At 46.4% G+C, this 21,429-nt stretch overlaps 1 protein-coding gene across 1 annotated transcript in view; it reads left to right on the forward strand.

Moving 5' to 3' along the window:
* Positions 1-8,336: 8,336 nt before the first annotated feature.
* The window catches only part of LOC135898596 (uncharacterized), a 68,604-nt gene continuing 55,511 nt past the window's right edge, over positions 8,337-21,429 (forward strand). The window contains exon 1 of the mRNA XM_070522880.1: positions 8,337-8,472. Within this exon, the coding sequence (XP_070378981.1) occupies positions 8,416-8,472 (57 nt within the window). The 5' untranslated portion in view covers positions 8,337-8,415. The remainder of the gene's footprint in view (positions 8,473-21,429) is intronic.

The raw sequence follows: 21,429 nt of genomic DNA on the forward strand, positions 1-21,429 counted from the left end.
GAATGGGCGTTTAGAGAAGGGAAGCACAGTTGCGGACGGCAGGGAATAAGGTGCGTGTAATGGAATTTCAAAATTTGAAGGCACATGGAACCAGTTAGCACAAGACAGGGGTATTGAAGATCACTGGAGAAGCTTTCTTCCTGCGATGGACATCAAAATAGGCTGATGATGATTATGTCATGGCATCCATGCCAGCTTCGTGGCATATCAGTCATGTTATATGATGCATGCATGTCATGCACGTTCTGATAGCTCGATTGCGTCGATAGTGGGAGGGGGGGCAGTAGCGGCGTAGCCAAGGGGGCACGCTGGGCACTTGTAACGCTTACTAACAGTAAAATGTTTTCAACTATACCGCTGGCCCAGCTCCTTCCACCTACACGGTCAATTAGCACCCCCACTCCCCTCACACGCAAAATTTTCTCGCTACGCCACTGTGTGAAGGGGGTTACGTGATGAGGTTGCTCTAGACCCGCCCCCCTAACTAGTCAACGGAAGCGGGGGAGGGGAGCTCCCACCGGGCCGCAAACCTTAGGCAGCTCAATTACCGGCTGCATTTCCTTTTGGACCTAAATACCGCTTTAATGTCATTACACAGTAGAATTCATGGTGGTAAGAGGGCATGCGACAATAAAAAAACTACATACAGCCATCAGCAAGTCTTAGCTTGAGTAGGTCTTTGTGAGCTGGGCAAGACTCTCATAGAAAGGAAAGCTTCGCACCCCTGTTACATGCATTGTCAGCTCTGGATCACCACCGACTGCACCTTTCCGATAAAAAGAATCACACAGAAACTCCTCTGGAAGTTGTCTAAGCATACGTCAGCATTGTGACACTTGCTCATCTACATGCAGTCCAATGTCATTATCAAGAATATGAGACTTGAACCAACGATTATAAGCGACTGCGCTGCGGTGACACAAGCTGCTGTGGTCGGTGGCGCAAAGTGAATGAAGCGAGTAAATACTGGAGGTGGCGGTGCCAGGTACGCTGATGACGTTGCATTCATTTTGAGCCGTTATCGCTCTTTAGCGCTTCACTCATCCGCGTCGAACCATAACCAACCATTCTCCGGTGGCGTCTGCTTGTGGCACGGCCGCGCCAATCGTATCTTGAAAGGGAACTGCAATGCGGACGGAGTGGGCCCACTGCTGAAAACTTCACGCGCTGTATTCTCGCCGTTTACTTAGCTTTGAAAACAGACGCGCGCACACCTATTTTGAAAATGATCTCCGAAAAGTGCATGGTGCGTCTTGTGCTGAGAGCTTCGTGAGCGCTGTGTCCTCGACGCTTAGGTCGCGTTGAAGCGAGAGCTAGCACGAAGGTCAATTCACTCACTGCTGCGGGTTCTATATTCAAAGATCTCGTACGGTACGGACTGACGGATGGATGGTTTTTCTTGTTGGGTAAGTATAGAAATGCTTACGTACTAAAAGAATTGATCGGCCCACGAATTTTGCGATAGCCACCAACATCAACCTACTCGCAACCCCCGCTGAGCGATGCCGTCTAGGTTACCACCTCCCCACACCCGGGATATGGGACACTACGCCTCTATCTGACGTTAACAAACGACGATGAAACGCTAGCAACGACAGAGAGAGAGAGAGAGAAAACATTTATTCGGACCATCGAGGTGGTTGCTCTTGAGGTCGAGTGGGTGGTGTCCTCATTCCAGGACACCACTGGCCATGGCTGCTCGACGTACTTGCTGGACGAGAGCTTCTTGTCCCGCCAGGGTATCGCCGGTCAGCTGTACCTCCCGCCGCTCAAATGACGTGCTAGGAGTCTTTAAGTGTTGAGGTTTGCCCCCGCACTCCCACGAGATGTGAAAGAGTGTCGGGCGTGTGTCGCCGCACCAGGGGCAGATGCCGCGATATGTATGTGGGAACATTTCACTGTATCTGTGTAGGTTTGGAAATGTGATGGTCTGTATTTATTTATTAATTTAAAAATACCTTACAGGCCTCAAAGTGAGGCATAGAGTAAGGGGGGCAGTACATAGAAAATACATTGAATACAAGACATCTATAAACCGTATCTGTTTACAACCTACAACCAAAGTACAACTGAGATGAAAAAAGAATTATTTAGATCACGATTCACTAGGGAAAAGAAGAAACATAAAAAACATAATATAATAACACGGAATAAATCACACAGATTGTTTTCAGTGAAGTCGTGTAATTAATACCAACAGTAATGATGAAAAGCAATGACAGAAACGTTACGGACGCGACATTCCAACGAAACGGTAAACATAGCGACATAACAGCAATAATGCGAAAATAAGCTGTAAATATAGTGCAAGTATAGAAAGCATTGTGCGACAAACGTAAAACTTCACTTTTCTTTAGTCATGTATTCAGTCAAGGCATGACGGAATGAATCGTAGTTAGATAGGCTTGCAATGCTGTCAGGGAGCGAATTCCATATTCTGATAGCACGAGGAAGAGCAGAGCAATGGAATGCCTTTGTAGACCCGTAAAGGCGGGCATAGCTGAAATGATTATGAAACCTATGTGACGTGGAGTAGGGTCGTTTCAAGCATGCGGGCGTTCGAGTGGAGTGAAGGAATTTGTGGAACAGTGTTAAAAGGGCAATGTCTCGGCGAGTGCTCAAGGATTGTAATGAAAGTTTAAGTTTTATTTGTGTAACACTAGACTGGTAGCTGTAATCGTTTATGATGAAGCGGCTTGCTCTATTCTGGATCCGTTCTAGCGTTTCAATTAGGTATTTCTGGTGAGGGGACCAAATGGGAGATGCATACTCGAGCTTGGGACGAACGAGAGTTAGGTAAGCTAGCTTGCGAACATTTGAAGGAACATTTCTTAAGTTGCGTCGCAAGTACCCCAACGATTGGGAGGCATTAGCTGAAATGGACGTGATATGCTCTGTCCAAGAAAGATTTGATGTGAATAGAACCCCTAGATACTTAAATTGTGTAGCTGTTGTAACAGTGTAATTGTTAATATGGTAGGGATACTGTGAGGTTGCCGACTTCCGGGTAAAAGACATTACTTTGCATTTTGTGGTATTTAATGTCATTTGCCATTTATTGCACCAGTTATTGATTTGTTGAAGGTCTTGCTGAAGAACGAGATCATCACCTGAGTTTTTAATTGGGCGATAAATTATGCAGTCGTCGGCGAATATTCTGATGGTGGAGGACAAATTTTGAGGTAAGTCGTTAATAAATATTAGAAAAAGCAAGGGACCGAGGACGCTACCCTGTGGTACACCAGAAGAAACGTCTGTTACGGAGGAAGAGTAGTTATTTGCAATAGTAAACTGCTGACGATTAGACAGGAAATTTCGGAGCCATGACAAGGTAAGACAGTCTAATTTAAGTGCGGAGAGTTTTGATATTAGGCGACAATGTGCGACACGGTCGAATGCCTTCGAAAAATCAAGGAACAAGCAATCAATTTGTAAGTTATAATTTAAGTTAGTGTGTAGGTCTGTTGTAAATTCAAATAATTGTGTATCGCACGAGAGGCCCTTCCTAAAGCCACGCTGATTATGAAAAAGGAAGTTGTTAGTCTCAAGATGTCTGTAAATCTGCGAAGCGATAATGTGTTCAAGCAACTTGCAGGGAATGCATGTCAATGAAATGGGACGATAATTCTCACAGGAGTTCCTGTTGCCATTTTTAAATACAGGTATAACTTTCGCCATCTTCCAATCTGCGGGAAGGTGGCCTGTCGCAAGTGATTGTCTGAATATGTAAAAAAGAATTTTGCTAGACATTTCTACGGTATTCTTTAAAATCTTTGAGTTTATACCATCTATGCCACATGAAGAAGACATTTTAAGGTTATTTATGAGAGAAGAGAGGCCCTCCAAAGTGACTTCAATAGGTTCCATGTATTGGTAGCCTAATTCTGAAACAAAAGGTATATTTGAAGTGTTCTCTTGTGTAAATACAGAGCTGAAGAATGAATTAAAGACCTCCGAACATTCACTGACTGGAATAGAAATATTGCTGCTGTTATGTAATGACAATTCATCTGATTCGTTGTTAGGCTTTATGATTTTCCAAAACTTGGTAGGATTGTTCTTAAGCAGCTCAGGAAGATCATTAGAAAAATATTTATCTTTAGCTTCGCCTAAAGCTGAGCAGTACGATTTAAGGTACGTTTTGTAATTCTGCCACGCTGCTGATGTGCGATCTCGATTAGCGATATTATACAAGCGTTTCTTCTTGTTCCTCATGCGATGAAGCTTTTTAGTAAACCAAGGTTGCAACTTATCGTTAGTTATATTAACGAGTGGAACGTACTTGTCTACTAATGCGCACAGTGTATTTTTAAACATGAGCCAGTTTTCTTCAACGGATCTATCGTAAAATGATGGCCACATTGTGTTTTCGAAGAAAGTTTCAAATTCTGAGATTATTCTTTTATAATTGCCTTTATTGTAATCACGAATTTGTTTTGTTGTTTTGCCCGTAACCGGTGGCGTTGTGTTTATCGTTATTTGGAGCAAATGGTGGTCGCTGAAACCATCCAAATATTCTATGTGACCTATTGTTTCAGGTGCTGTACTAAGAATGAGGTCTAGAACATTGGCACCACGTGTGGGTTTCGTGACAGCTTGAAATAGATTAAAGTCTAAAGACAAGTTGATGAATTCAGACGATATATGACAAGGAGATGATAAATTCGTCCAATCGATTAGTGGATAATTGAAATCCCCAACAAGATAAATTAAATCAGCCGGGAAGAGTTCAATGGCTTTGTTGATTGTGTCGCGGAGAGCATTAATGAAAGAATCGTTAGAATCTGGTGCACGGTAACAATTACCTATTAGTATTCTAGAAGATGACATCGTGCAGGCCACCCAAACAATCTCGAGATCATTATTAGTGTTGACTAAAAATGACGTAATGGTTTTCTTTACACCAATCAAGACACCACCTCCTCTTTTAATAGAGCGGTCACACCTATATATGTCGTACATGTTTGAAGATGAAAAGATTTCATTATTTGTTATTGCAGAATGCAGCCATGTCTCTATGAAAGCGATAATGTCCGATTTACTGTCTTCCAAGAAGGAAGAGATGACATCGCGCTTTGATAATATGCTTCGTATGTTGGCGTACGATAATGATAGCGAGGGTGAAGTCGGGGTTAGCTTTAGTACATGGTGACTCTGTGCGCATGCTCCAAACCGTAGCTATCTATTCAGCGGGACAACTGCACTTGCAGAACCATCGTAGATATAAGTTCTCGATTCAATACGCAGCTTGTCCACTGAAAGCTTGAAAGCCTTATTCTGAGTTTTCGCAAATTCAATTAGCTTTTGTCTAGCACGTCGAGTTTCCGGTGAAAAATCTTCGCGAATGGAAAATGACGTTCCCTTCAGTTTGTGTGCCGAAGAGAGAATGCGATCTTTGTCCTTAAAGACGGTCAGCTTGGCTATGATTGGTCTCCATTTGTTCTCGCTGTATCTTCCCAACCGATGCACCCGCTCAAATTGTTGTTCACTTATTTTGATGCCCAGCTTATCCCCACAGAAGTCAATTATTTTTTGCTCCGACTTTATCCAGTCTTCTCTAGGGTTATCTTCCAAACCGAAGAAAAGCAGATTCGAACGTCGCAGCCTATTCTCGGAGTCGTTGCAGCGTGCCTTAATAACCGCCACCTGCTCAGACACCACGCGTACGGCGTCGGAATCTGTCCCAGCTTTAATTTAATTGTGCAATTTAACTGCATTGCCTTTTCCAAAGACACAATCTTATCACTTAAGATTTTAATTTTGTCGTCAGCTTCCACTTGCTTCTCCCTGGCAGACTTCAAATCGGCTATCAGGGAAGCTTGACCCTCTTCAAGCCGGCGGATAGCATCTATAGCTTGGGCAAGTGAATCTGCTTCACCTTTTGTCATAGGGCCAGGATTAGATTCTATATCTCCCGAAAGCAACAGTAAAATAGCAGACAAGGAACGAAATTTGCAAGTAAACAGAGCCATCAAAAACTTCAATTTTTCAACAGACTGTGGTGGGCACGACACCACCAGCAAAGAGTAATTACTACTTCTAAAACAATGCGCAGCTTTCAGGTAACTAACCTGTAATAATAACCAGCGTGAGTGCGACATCTTGGATGTGATGTCGTGCCCGAAGTGGGAGCCAGCCAGCTGTCCTTTATATCCTGCCTCGGCCGCCGTGAACGCACGTGTAATCCCAGGTTGCCAGGTGGAGCACTTGGATTCATCTGTAACTGGTGGGTGATGTCCTGAAGTAAGCAATCGTCGATGCGGATTGTCAGGCGGCAGCAGCAGGTCGGCAGGCGGTTGTCGATCCGGGCGAAGACACATGGACGATACCATGAGCGTTATCGTAGCCTGTAATAATAACCAGCGTGAGTGCGACATCTTGGACACCGGAGAGCTACGGCATCTTCGGTGCTGAGCTTTTTGTGAGGCGGAGGATAAATCATGCGGTTGAGTCGCTGGATCTCGAGTCGGTCGCAGTAATTGGATGGCAGGGGCTTGAAGGTAAAGGGTGGGGATTGATGAGACGATTGTTCTTGCCCCGCTCGGTTGATTAGCGCTCGAGCTAGGGCGTTCGCCCTTTCGTTCCCCTCCAGACTCGCGTGACCCGGCGTCCACGTGATTTGATGGTATTCTTGCAGCCTCGGGCCTAGAATCTGAGCTGCCAGCAACGGTGTTCGTCCGTTCGTAAAGTTACGGCAGGCCTGTTGCGAGTCGGTAACGACATGGACTTCCCTGCCTATCCTGTCTTCTTGTTTTATAACCAGCGCCGCGGCTATGGTCTCAGCCACAGCTGGGGTCTCTGCCCTTACGGAGGCCGCGAGGGTCAAGGAGTTGTCTCTTCCGTTCACGGCGGCTACCGCGAAGAGGCCCCCTACAGGGTACGCCGCCACGTCCCCGTACGTTACGTACGGGTCACCCTTGAATTGTCGGCGCTGTCTCTCGACGCGAGCTTTGCGTCGTCCTTCATGGAGTTCATGACTCATGTGCTTCGGTATCGGGTTCGCCTTGATCTTGCCTCTGACCTCAGGCGGGAGTGATCGTTGCCCATCGAGGGCACGGAGCTCCGTTGCCGTTCCGGTCCGGTGGAGGATGGCTCTGCCCGCCGACGTGTTCTGTAGTCTGGCCTTTTGCGAAGCCACAACCGCGTCCGACAGCTCAGTGAAGGTGTTGTGGATCCCGAGGGCAGCTAACTTCTCGTTTGAGGTGGTGACAGGGAGACCCAGGGCCGTTTTGTATGCGCCTCTGATGATGGCATCGACTTGTTCTTGGTCGCGTTTGTTTAGCGAGTGATAGTGATGCGGCATGCTATACGCTATTCTGCTGATCACCAGAGCCTGGACGAGGCGAAGCGTGTCCTCTTCTCGCATGCCCTTGCGGCTTCTTGTAACTCGCTTTATAATCCGCGAGATCTGGTTGGTGGCAAACCTTAGGGTTTGGATGGTGTGGGAGGCTTTCAGGTTGCTCTGGATCCAAAAACCCAGAATCCTAGTCTTATTGCCTTCCGTTATCTTCTGGCCCTCAAGATAGAGGTCGATAGGGCCGGGGGACTTGTAGATTCCTCCTCCGTGCACCCGGATCACTTCGGACTTTTCGGGCGCACAACGCATCCCGCTCACTGCCGCAAATCTCTCCACGGCCGTCGCGGCCTCTTGAAGGGTCGTCTCTTTTCGCGCTAGGGAGCCCTTGGTGGCCCAGAGCGTGATGTCGTCTGCGTACAGGGCGTAACCTAGGTCGGGGATCTTCCGCAGCTCTTTGGTCAGCGCTAGCATCGCGACATTGAATAGAATCGGGGAGATTATCGCCCCTTGCGGTGTTCCTTTGTTCGGCGCGTCGATCGTATCCGATCGAGTCTTGCCTATTCCGATGGTTGCCGTCCGACCCGTCAGGAACGATTTTACGTAATGACTATAACGGCGTTTTCTAACGCGTTGTCTCATGGCCTCCGAGATTTTCGCGCCAAGCTGGGGCGCGTGAACCTGTGCGGCCGTAGTTGAGTGCTAGTAACATAAAAATACAAAAAGATAATGCCAAGCGACGCAGTAAAATAACTGTAGACAAAGAACTCATCTTAACCATACTCGTTGGGGAAAAAAATAAAAATTAGGCAGCCGCCACATCCGCCACCAAAGCCACCACTGCCGGCGTAACGCGGAACCAACTATTGGCAACATTCATTCACGCTTTTCCGCTACCCCGCTGCTTCGTCTCCGCAACGAGAGCCGCCATCTTTTTGCGCATATCGTTTTGTTTTTCTGCAAGTCCGCGCACGCTACTCATCGGCGGGTGCACGGCTGCACGGCGTCGCACTGTGGCCTGCGTCCTTTTCTCGGTTTCGCACAATCGGTGTGATACATGTCGCATGTGAAATGTTTGATAGAAGTGCCTCACGTCCAAGTGAAGTGGCCGTACGGGTGCTATGGCGGTGTGCCCCGTTCTAGAAAGTGTCGTCGGGTTTTCGGCATGCAGATTTCGGGTACGTGCAATGTGTTTCGCCTTCCTATTGAGCTCCGGAGGAAAGCGTGCAATATTTCATGTGGTAAAGCAGTGCCTGTCATCATGGTGTGAATTTGGAGCGCCAAATAAGAAGTGCGGAACTTAGCGCACACTGGGGCTGCTAAGTCAGCGTGAAAATTGTTTTACGTTGCCCTAGTATATTGCTGTCAGTCTAATCTGCGGCTTGTGGACAGCTAGCCCATTGCTTGTTGGTTGTGCAGCCCCCCCCCCCGCACGTTTCCTGTATTGAAATATTGTGGGTCATGCTGCAGCGGTCATTTGTAACTTGTGCCGTTGGTGCTTGTAACTGTCCTCCAGACTCGCAAGACGCGTTCCTAAATGCCTAAACGAATCGCTAACCTTTATATGTAACAATTTTCCCGGCTCACTTATTATTCTTGCTGGTGACATTATTTCCCGGGAATTAACAAGCGGATGCTTACAGCTGAAGGCGGCCCAAGGAAAGCTGAATGTACGGATTTGTTTTGACGTGATTTCTTCTTACGGATTAAGCCAAATAGTTTCCTTGCCAACGGGGCTATGCTATTTTGGACCTTGTGCTGACCAGTAAACCTGTCAACGTGCCTGTTCATGCGTTAGATTGCATCAGTGACCACAACGTCCGTCATTGTGAATACGATATAAAGCGCAAAACAAGTGTACAGGTGGTACAGGTGGTACAGGTGGTACAGGTGGTGCAGTAGAAGAGGCTTCTTCGAACAGCCACGTTTGCGATGAGCTCCGCTGGAAACAGCGCATCGGCCCTTGGCCGAGGATCACACCCACCATCATCTACCGATTCCGGTAATTATAAAGTCGTTCTTCCTCGTCTACCGACTGGCAAACCATCCTCAATTCAGTTTTCCTGCATGCTGACCTGGCAGGGTGGCCGTATCGGGCCCCGGACTTTCGCGATGCTCTCCTTTCAGTGCTAAATGCAACTGATATCCTCGGTGCTGGACAATACCAGATGAGCCATTTGTGGTTGGTGACATGTGTTAATAGCATCGCGAAAAAGAAACTTTTCGACAAAGGCGAGTTGTTGGTGAAGGGCCTCAAGTGCCTTGTCATTGACCCGGAATGCAAGAATATCAACATGAAGCATCTTTGGCTTCCCCCACACCTCGAACAGAGACGGATTGTTGAAGCGCTAGAGACATATGGCACAGTTCAGTCCATCACGAGAGAAATGTGGCGGTGTGACGGCATGGAGGGCTGGTAAAAGACGTGGCATTCACGTTGAAAGGTAGCGCTTCTGCCAGTAATCTGCCACATCTGTTGAGCATATATGGCCACCAGTGCCTTATCTTGGTACCTGGCCGACCACCACTTTGCCTCTGGTGCAACAGAGTTGGGCATATCCGCCAACAATGTCGAACACCACGCTACAGTAACTGTCACCGCTACGGTCACCTTGCAGATGCATGCGTCGGAACCTACGCTGACAAGCTTCGTGGAAATAGATCAGCTGAGGATGATACCATCACTGATCATCTCATGGACGTGAGCAAAGTTGTGGATGCAACTGGAGAAACACTCCCTGAGACTCATCGACAAGAACAGATTAAGCCGTCATTGGCTGACATTAGCCTCAGCCAGAAGCCTGCGAGCGAGGATGAGACTAAGGCGCCTGACGACGAACCATCTGTGTCATGGGCAGAATCTCCACCAGTTCAAGATCGCCCACCGTCAGGGGAATCTGGATCGATGTGCGAGGCCGCTAAGAAGCGTCCAGCGCCATCTGACAATTCATCGCCCTCCAGAGTAGAGGCTCGCGTTCCCAAGGTGTCAAAGTTGACAAAACCGCTCCGGGGAGCGCCTACTCCTGCAGATGTCCCTTGTGTTACCGTGCACCAGAAGGCCCATTGTGCATCACCTCATCAAGAAGCGAGTGGTGCACCTCTGGAGCAGTGTTTAGACGCTGCACCTACATAGGTAATCATGGCGGGCGCTCTTCCCTTCCATTTTGGCACTTTAAGTGTCCGTGGCTTACGAAGTAAGCGAGGGCAAGTACAGCTTCATTTGTTACGCAATAGAAAATTAGATATTGCTGCTATCCAAGAAACAAAGATTGAATCCGACGAAAACACAGAAGTAGCTCTATCTCCATTCCTATAATGTCTGTGTCAGCCATGCAGTCGGCGTTTCCGCAGGCTGTACGTTATTTGTTAGAAAACATTTACCATGTGATTTGCTACATTTGTTTACAGATAGGGAAAGGCGCCTAATCTGTTGCGATATGGATATCAGTGGTATGAGCTTTAGATTTGTGTGTATGTATGCTCTGAACAAGTTACGTGAACGCGAGGGCTTCTTCTTATTTCTAGAACGTCATTTCTGTACTGATCGTGCATTGGTCCTCTTTGGAGACTTTTAATTGTGTATGTAACGCGCAAGATTGTACGTCACTGAAGCTGAGACATGATCCAAGTAGTGATGCATTGCAACGCCTGATATGTGATTATCAGCTTGGGGACATTGGGGAAAATGAAAAGGCAGGATGTCGATATACGCACTTCCAGGGCATCTCACATGCAAGGCTTGATCGAATTTACGTTTCACTTAGCGCACTACCTCTTATTTATGGTTACACTGTGCAGCCTATATTCTTTAGTGACCATTGCTTAGTCTCAGCATCGTTTGGCAGCCGTCGGTGTCAAAGTCGGCGTATGTGCTGGGAGCTGTGGAAGTTTAATAACCAATTACTTTCGCGTGAGTGTTTCTTAAATCGTGTTACTGAGCTTACAGCTCATGCGTGATGCCGCAAGGACTTGCCACTCTTTGCTGTGTGAGAATTATTCAAACAGGAAGTTAAAATGATAGCTATCGAAGAATCGTCAATATTGCCCTCTGAAAAAAAAAAGAATAATTACAAAGCATTGTATAAACTTCTGAATGAATTGCATGAGCTTGAATGCCTACATTCGGGTCAATACATTGATGATATTTATAAGGTGAAGGCACAGTTACAAACTTTGAACGCAGAAAAATACAGAGGTGCACTAGTGCGTGCGCGAGAGCAGCGTTTCATGGAAGAACAGCCTTGCTGTAGGGCCCTTGGTGATGAACGCCGACACGCGCTGTCGAAACATACTACATATAGAGTATGGCGGAATCATTGTTAATGAGCCTACTCTAATAACTAAAGCATTTTCCGAGCATTATCAAAAACTATTTCGAGGCCACAAGCCATTGGATAGAGATGCTGCCAAAAAATTGTATCGTTGCTGCCCCAGTTAAATCAGGATGATTACAATTACACAAATGAAAACATTAATATCGATGAGGTAACTTCATGCATCGTTTCGTTAGCGAAGGGCAAGACGCCCGGCCCCGATGGCCTTACTGCCGAATTTTATCAGTGTTTTCGTTCCCTCTTATTACCATTATTACTTCAGGTGTACCGTGAGGCCTTGGAAGTAGGTTACCTAACCGCCACAATGTACGAAGGACACACCGTCCTTATAGCCAAAAGCGATGATGAGATTAAATTGCAAAAAGTTGACGGATATCGGCGTATCTCCTTATGCAGAGTTGATTATAAAATTTTTGCTAAGGTGTTAGCTAACCGTTTGCAAATTGTAATAAGATCTGTGGTCGGTGATCATCAAATAGGTGGCATCAGGGGCCGGTCCATTCAGACGAACATTCATGTTGCGAGATCGGTGCTAGAGTGTGTAGCTGAGGGGTTTGGACAGGTGGCAATGGTACAGCTAGATCTGGCTAAGGCGCCCTCGTCACCTCTGACACCGCCATTACGCTGATCATATTCGAGTGAACTTGAGCAACGGTTAGTGACACGAAAACAATCATCATCATCAACAGTGCTATGGAGAAGAGCTTCCAACAAAGTCTCATTACGTTCATGGTGTATGAAAGTTCTATGTAGGGCGTATTTCAATCCTTCACAGTAGGTTTTTCTTAGGTCTGTATATCTGGCTGCTGGAGTCGCTACTTCAGCCGAAGCAAATGTGTGGTCTCGTGCTCAGAATACGCCGACCAAGCACTCTCGTCAAGCAAACCCGTTAAAAATGGTTTTTAAATGCTCGCCTTAAGCAGCAGGGAAAAGGTCTGTGCTTCCTCCACATTATTCAATTGCCCTCCAAGGTCATGCTCCATCCGCTGTAGTTCATTGCCAACCCCTTACACCGCAGTTTGCTGATTTTCTCTTCTTCAGAAAGTGACACCGCTGACGCCACCAATGTCCACCGGATGCTTGGCCGTTTTTTCTATCTGCCGGACCAAGAGTTCGACTGCCAGAAGACCGAGCACAATGTGTATATAGGTCAAGGTGTGCGATGTGTAATAACATGCAGAGGCTCCAAACCGAGCCCCTCCAAGCACCGTTTTGCAGCGCACACAAAATTTCCTAGGTGCGCACGCTGAGCATGTCGATTACCCGAACGCAGACACCCCGACATCAATACATATGAAGATGATAAACATGTTCGGCTAATTTCACATGCACAAAAATTTGGGCGCGGCTCATCAAACTTCCAGGCACTTTTTGCATATTTAAGAAAGTCCGTAGATGCACCCATGTCTTGTCACGCTCGGTGCATGCTGAATAGCAAAATTTTCATACGTCGTCAAAACGACGCACATGTGAATGCTGTTTTCACGCATATTGTAGATATACAGCTTTTGTTCCCCTCCCGCAAAGGGCCATCACAGACCCGCTGTAGCAGCGCATTCCGCCGACAACACTGTCCCCGTGCGCCGGGTGGTGTATGTGCGAGGGAAAGCACGCCAGGCAAGCCGACTATGTGCAAACGCGACGTCTCCCGCCCCTCAAAGAGCCGTAGGAGGATGGGGAGGAGGAAGAGAGAGTGGCGCCACAGTGCTCCAACTAGCAACTTCTCATTTTGCGACAGGGCGCAAGAGGAACTGACGATGCCGGATCAATCTCTAGCGCCTTAAGAGTGAGGAAAACGGGAAGGCAGCGCGGGAGGGAATGGTGGTGGCTTGGACTCCGCCAAGTGTGACTAGAGGGTACTTTGCACGGCCACCTGCCATCGCTCGCACCGTATCTTGAATGGGATCTGCAGACGCCTCGTGCCTTTGTGCGCTGTGGCTTATTGCCGATTTTGCAATGAAGGAGTAGGCCGCACGAAGGTCATTTCGCTCGCTCCTCATTTCCCGCGTGCTCACACCAGCGTTCTGACAACGTGTCCGCTTTCAATCGTGTGTGATTCGCTCAGGTTCTCATTTGAAACCTAACTAAATATTGCACATGCGACTCAGGATTTTAATTGTACGTGTGAGTAATATATGTACATTGCGTAAAGTCAGACGTTTTCTAGTGTCCTCATTTTAATGGGCGCCAATTTTCTTTCGAATGCCTGCATGTGCTAACACACCAACAGGACGCAGCATTATCCGCAGTCGTATATTTATGTTAATGGATTTCAGGAATCTGTTTCCGACGATGCATTCTAAAACGCATTGCGATACACTTTCATGTGGGAATTTTAACGCCACTTCCAAAACATTTACACCACTGGAAATTCGTCATAAGAAATTGATCGTGACCTTACAAACTGAGTATTTTATTACAAGGAAATCCAATGCAAAATGAACGTTTTTTTTCAAGCCGAAAAGAGTTTATAATGTGACTAGTATTGCCCATTGACATCATGAAAATTGAAGAACATAGTTACATCGAATACGCCGCTGCTAACAAATTTCAAACCGGTGCTGACAAAGTTGCAGCTGTAATGGCGTAAATCGGAATCGCCGGTTGCGAAGTTCAATGATGCGAATATTCAACAAAAAAACACGATAAACTAGTTGGTGCATCGGAATAAGCTAACATTTCAGGCAGCAGTCGCTCGGAGAGGCCGCAAGTGACGTCCCCCAGCCCATTCTTATTCTTCTGGTTATTTCAGTCTCATGATCCGGATCCGTGGTCACTACCTGCCCAAAGTAGATGCATTCCCCTTACCACTTCCATCGGAAGCTAACATTTCAGGCAGCACTCGCTCGGAGAGGCCGCTAGTGAGATGTGAAGAGTGGCTTCACCATCTTTCAGGGATTGATTTCACCATCTTTCCACCATCTTTTAGAGACGACCGAGCGACGGTCAGGAAAGGGCACGACGCTCCTACGACAGGCCCTACGGAAGAATTTGTCGACTCTCCGACTAGGCGCACAGAAGGCCCCAGTGTCAGATCGCCGACAACCATGGGTTTATTCAGCGAATATGCGGGAAAGTTCGACAGTCACGGTGATTTCGAACAACCCCCCCCCCCCCCCCGCAAGACCGATCGAGTAAGCGACCCTGCTCCGCTAGGGCTAACCGGGTAGTGGTCCATCAAGCTCGAGAACGAGAAGCCGCGGGAGCAAGGTTAAGCTCCTTGTTACGGCATGTGAGCATCTGCCGCGGTGATACAGAGCTCAGAAAAAAGAAAGCGGGAGGAGAGGGCGCCCTTGGGCCACCAATGGTGAGGCCAATCAGGGAACGTGCCAGTGACGTTGGCTTTCGCGGTGACTCCAGCCGGGTAGAGAGAGGTACGGTTTCCACGGCAAGTTAGCTCTGTCGCGCTAGGCGTGTCCGCCTTGTTGCCGTTACGGCGGCGGTTTCCGTAGATCGAGCTAAGCACAACACGCTTACGGGAGGATGAGAGGCGGGAAGGCACCTGGATCCTAACAACTTAAAAAAAATTTCCCTGGCATTCCCTTCTATTACCTTGAACTTTTATATGCCATTGACGGAGACGTATCCGTGGACTCGAGAGGCTCCATACTTAAAGCTAAACACAGGAAGCCAACAAACGCTTCGGCCCTCAGAGGCATCAAGCATGGGATATCGGTGTTGTTCAACGCTTCAAATGCATCCATCATCGCCAGGACTTCCGGCGGCGCCTTAATGTCTCCTACGGAGCGACCACAAGATTGCGTGGCCGCTCTGCACTTCGAATTTTTGGGAAACATATACGGAAATGCTGCGTCGCTAGCAAAAAGGCTGGAAGCTGTCACATTGACGCGCCGTCCACATCTCCGGTAACGCTCAGCAGGACCGTTGATGCCTCGAGAAGTGACGCTCACCATATGGCAGAGCACTTCCGGAGAAAACTGTCGCAGATTTCGATTGTGCTCCTCCGAGTAAATAATAAACTGAAGGTGATCGTACTTCCATACCTCCATAATTTTTCTTTCATGCAACTGATGGATTGTCGAGACGAATGGCAGATATAGTATCTCGGGAAAGGCGCAAAGTCATCGATCTCTTCATTCGATAAACCACAAATTGCTTCATCGTTGAAGGCATACAACTCGCATTCTATTGGGCGGTGCGTTAACGGCACAAATTTTGCAGCAGTCGACAACTCTTTCACTCGAGGACAAAACCATTGTCTGTCGGAGGTGGAGAACAACAAGACCATGCGCGCCTTCGTAACATTTGACGCCACCATTGCGCTGGTCATATTCGAGGGAAATTGAGCAACGGTGAGCGACAAGAAAGCGAACATCATAATCCACAGAACTATGGAGAAGAGCCTCAAACAAAGTCTCCTTAGGTTTATCGGGTGCAAAAGATGTATGAAGATCATCTTTCAATCAGTCACAGTCGCATTTTCTTTGGCCTTTATATCATGCTGTTACTAAATAATCTCGTAAAGCAGGCTACTGTAAGATGATTTATAGATGTGTCGCTTTTTGCAGGAATGAAAATATTAGACGTTGCTTGACGTGAATAAATCGCCTTCGAAATTATACTCCAACCAGTGATATTCCTTACCAACCTCTTCCACTCTATTTCATTTCTTTTGTGTTCTTTAGAAAGCGACACCATTCAGACTGCCGAAACCGCTCACTTCACCACTATCTACTGGATGTCAGTGCCTTTCTTCGTATCCGCCCAGACAAGAGTTCTACCATCGACTACCAGAAGACAAAGTAATGCGCGCATCTAATTCGCAATAGACACGGTGCGCACCTCGTCTAATAACTTACAGTGGCTCACAACCTAGTGCCTCCAAGCACAGTTCTCTAGTTACAGCAGCGTGCCATTTACAATTTCTCGAAGGTGACACCTTCACCACATCATGCCAGATCATGAGTGAATATGTGCTCGACCTATTGTCAACGCCCTAAAAGCTAACCGCAACTTATCAAAGATCTAGGCACAGCTTGCATGTTCACGAAAACACGGGCACGAGTAGGGCTGTTGCCAGCCTAGGCGTACACAACAAAGATTTGCATACGGAGGCAATATACTGCGGATAAGGTGGCTGGTTTCACGCATATTATATGTACCTCTAGCTCCTCTACCGCAAAGGGAGAGCAAAAACCGACTGTAACAGAACTTTCTAGCTTTTTCTCTTCTTTTTTTTTCTTTTTTTCAACATCAGGCTTTTGTTTTCCATCACGGTTGCAGAATGACGAGTGATTGTGACTTTGTTCCTAAGCTGGCTTTGTGGAAGGCTCATCAGTGCACTTTCGCAACCCTTATCTGTACATATGTTCTGATAGTGTGCACTTCCCCCCACGCTAGGTTAGTGGCTAGGGCGTGGCGCCGTACAGCTCTAGGTCGTGGGTATGATACCGGACCCGGCCACCACATTTCAATGGAAGTGAAACGCAACAAATATCGTGTACTATCATTTAGGTACAATTGAAAGAAAGCCCAAGTGGTCAAAATTAGGACGGAATCCCCCACTACAGCATGCCTCATGACCAGAGACCATGTTTTTTCTAAAACCCCATAATTTCACTAAATGTAATTGGCGCTGAAATGGTACAAGTGCGCCATGGTGTCCAGAGTAACGCCGGTATACCGGAGAAATTCAGCCATGTTCGAGAGATCAATCAATTGCGGCCCTTTCGCTGTCGCCATGGCGACCGCCGTGCTGTCGCGCTGTCGTGCTGTCCCCGGCGCATGCGCGGGTCTCGGTTCTTCTAGGGTGCAAGGTCGCCAGAGACGCGCGTGGAGCGTCTGATTACAAAAACTTGCAGAACCACTTGCTTGCATAGAACGGTAAAGCAGTACGACTATTACGGTCATGTTCTTTTGTTGGGCAGTAAATTGTCAGGGTCCGCAGGCCAAATTTCTGGAGTGTGCCAACGGAATTTAGAACTAGGCCAGGCCGAGTTTGAACATAGGTGAACACAATTTATGAATGGGGCAACGTCGCTTATGAGGGTGAGGCACCGAAATTTTCGGGGTTGGCCAAGTAAAATTTAGGAGTGGGCGAGTTCCCTATTGAACGTGGGTCAACTCAATTTCCCAATGGGGCACATTAAATTTTTTGTGTGTGGGCCACGGTGTCCGTCCGATGCCCAGGCAGTTCACTGCGGGATTTCGAAGTTCCAGCTTCACCACATCCAGCGCGGGGAACGAGACGGGATCACTTTGTCGTGTGGCTTTTGGTGCCATCACACATATTACAACCACACGCGAAATTTTTCGATTCATGGATAATATAACGCTATCGCAATAAATATGACAAAACTCATTGTCGACATACCTTCGAGCTTTACTCGGGACTTTCCTCTAATCAGGACAGCTTTCTGTCTTTGGGGGCTGATCACAATAATGTGTCCCGTTAAAGAAAGCGATTACCGTTTTCAGGCAGTCGTTGAAAGCCGCTGCGTTTACCGCTATGTTCTTAGGGTCACAAGACAACCATACGTACGCCCACTTCACATGCAGTGAAAATAGGCGCCATTTAGAGTGTACTAGCTCTCAAAACTTTAGCGTAAAAGGTTGAATATTGGGCTTTGAAAATAATTACAGCATCCGTGTTCTGTCCCTATATGGATACATTGATCATATATTGAACCTAATGAGTTCTATTATTCTGAGGAAACTTTCGGCACCGCATGACGGATGTGTAGGCACAGTTGAAAGAAGTTTGGGATAATTGTATTCCTATGTTACTCTTATGTAAAATGTGTTTTAATTACTGTGTATGCTCAGGCAGTATGAGAAAAATAAGTGTCTGTTGTAGAAGTGCCGGTTTTCAGAAGAATTTCTTGAAAAAGTGCTAAAAGCCTTAAATGTTGGTAACGTACGTGTGCCCAAACGTTTGACACAAATACGGGCAACCCCGCGAATGTTGTGCTTGAATACCGAGCAAGGAAAATTCTTCATGCAATTGCTGAAAATAAGAAACCGCTTACCTGAAATGCTGGTTGTGATTTAGCATTGCAGTGAAACAACCCTGTAAAGACACCTTACTGAAATAATTTGCAATGAAGGCAGACGTTGTACAGCAGTGTTTCAGGTGATGGAATGTGCTGTTGTACGCATGTTTAGATGTTGCGCACTTGAATTTGATATATTGTTAACCATGACAGTAAAGTAGAAGAACTGGCGCAAAAATTCTGGTGATAACTATAAAATCTGGCGACAATATACATTACGGTCACTGTACTGAAATGAGGAATTAGGATTTGTGTTTACTGCCTATAAACAATACCATGAGAATGGGCTCAAAATGCATTCATTTCTTCATTTATTTAGCCTTTGTGCCTTAAAATCCAAAATATGATAACGATAATGTAAACGAAACAAAAGTGTTGTTCAATATTGCAACAAGAGGCCTCACTCCAACCACAGTACGTGTTTATTCGTCAAAGTGCAAAACACGAAACATACATCAAGGAAAAACGTGCGGTCAACATCGTTTCCAATACAGCATGCTTGATGCACTACAAATGCGACACGCATTACATGATCAGTGTGGTTCTCAGTAAATTAACAATTATAATTACGCTCAGGCCAGGGACTTAGAACTGCCGGCTCTCCAATCCTGTGGTGCCAATTGGCACCGCACTTTACTGTCTCAGCAGTAGAACGCACCATGTGTCGCAGGGGCCTCTCTGCCGGCACCTACCTAATGCCTTCTTTGATGCTTTGGGAGCATACTATCTTTTTTTAAATGCTTCCTTCACTTCCCGTGCCAAATGAGCGTTCCGTGGTGACCTCAAGTGGAGTTGTGATTGCGTCAGAAGCTATTTGAGAATGCGTTATAATAAGTTCGTCAGTGATTCTCCATAACATACAGTTGTCGCTGCTTGAAACGTATCGCCACAATTTTTTTTTTGTGTGGTATTGCATTGAAAATACAACCCCTGAAATCCAATCATCCTATTTAAAAAAGCAATGAATTGTTTTTTCCAGCGAAACCAAAAATTTCAGTCCCGCTTTCATTGAATTGCTGTAAGCAAATTATCATCTTAACCGAAATATGCCATTTTTCTGTGGGCCTCCGGCGTTTGGTGGTGCAATATCAACGGTGTTCTCTGCTGTAAGTAAAGTGATGGATGCATAGAAACACCGCCAATGACTAGAGGATTTTTCCATTTCTTCATCGTGGAGAAGGGGGCAGTAGCGAGCAACAAATTGAGTCAACGAAATTATATCCGTCTACGAAATCGTGGCCTACACTCTTCACGTTGTGGGCAGTGCACTGCTGAGAGCATACAACATAAAAGAATTTACTTTTCATCTTTCTCCCTCATTTCACTGCCACAGGTAGACTACTAACCCCCATGCCAGTACACTCCACCTGAAAAATTATGGTTGTAATATTTTCATTTTTATTTGAACTGCGGAGCAACGCTAGCTTGCATACGAAATTTATTTTCCAAAAATAACTGTTTAGCCTACTACTACGACCATCACCCTTGATGTCGAATAAAAGACTGCCCGTTTATAACAATGCGCTTTGGCGTGCTTAAGGAACTTCGCATTTAAGATTTTGTTCTCCTTTAGGAATCAAAAACTTCGTGGGTGCTTACGACAGATATTTCTATCGGTATTTCTCCCAGACTGGGCATCAAGTGAAATATTTCTTAGACCACCCGGTAATCCCGAGCACAATGGTACATAAACTCGTACTGCAAAAAAAATTGCTTAGACATGTTACTCTTGTTACTCTAGTGCGCTGATGGGGCACTTATTATTTTCATACATTTACTCAAACGTTTGGCAAAATTCACCGAACGTGTTGAAAAGGAAGGGAACACAATGGACCAAGCAGATTTCAAAAATTAACGGCCCTCCAATAGGTGCATAAGTCACTATGACAAGCATTTTTGCATTTTTCAGTCACGAATGGCCGCACGGATACGTTTGTCGAGCATTGCAACATTCCCTCACCTATCAAACACGCCGTCAGCAAGATGGCGGAAGCAGAAATATTTCCAGATAGCTAGGCATTTTCGATATCGCCCTTGCTGATGGCTGTAACGCAGCTTTTTCATAGGCGACGTTATACCCGAGCTTTGCAGTGAAGCCTGAGTTTTACCTTCAAAATAATTAAAGAAAGAGCAGTACTTCTCCAACGTACTCATGAGCACGGATACTCAAATTTAGCCAATGAAAGGGCTGACACAGGGTACTGTCAAAAATACTCAATTTCGGCACTCCTTTGCGGTCTTAAGGTAGGAACCGGTGAAGCCCGATGTGAGAAAGAAAAATTCCTCACTCTAATATAGCCCGCAAGGAAGTGGTCTATATTGGCCTGGTGTATACACAAAATACGCTTTGATTTATGACCACCGACAACTACGCTTGAAGCCCATTCGGGACTCCGACGCAGACTGCATTGATGGCACTTCGGTTATTGATATTCGATACCGATCACATCGCTACACGTCGTCATTCAGTGACGTGGCTTAGCTACGGTACCCGAAAACCATTGCGGAAAACTCCTAAACATCTTCAGCAAATAATAATGGAATCAGCCTAAGATGTCACCGCCTGCACACGCCACCGCAGAAGCCACATCTAAGCTCCATAGAGCGGTGACCGCTTTTTGTCGCTCACGTTTGACTGCGATTGTGCGCTTCAACATGCTGATAAACGATTTGCGTGACTAGAAGAAGGTGCCCTTCCAAACTTTTTTACGTGGGTGTAACGCTCGGAACCACTTTTCTGTTTGTGTGAATAAAAATATGCTGTCCTACATACTAAATTTCTTATCAC

This window comes from Dermacentor albipictus, chromosome 8, assembly GCF_038994185.2.
Source record: "Dermacentor albipictus isolate Rhodes 1998 colony chromosome 8, USDA_Dalb.pri_finalv2, whole genome shotgun sequence".
NCBI lineage: Eukaryota > Metazoa > Arthropoda > Arachnida > Ixodida > Ixodidae > Dermacentor > Dermacentor albipictus.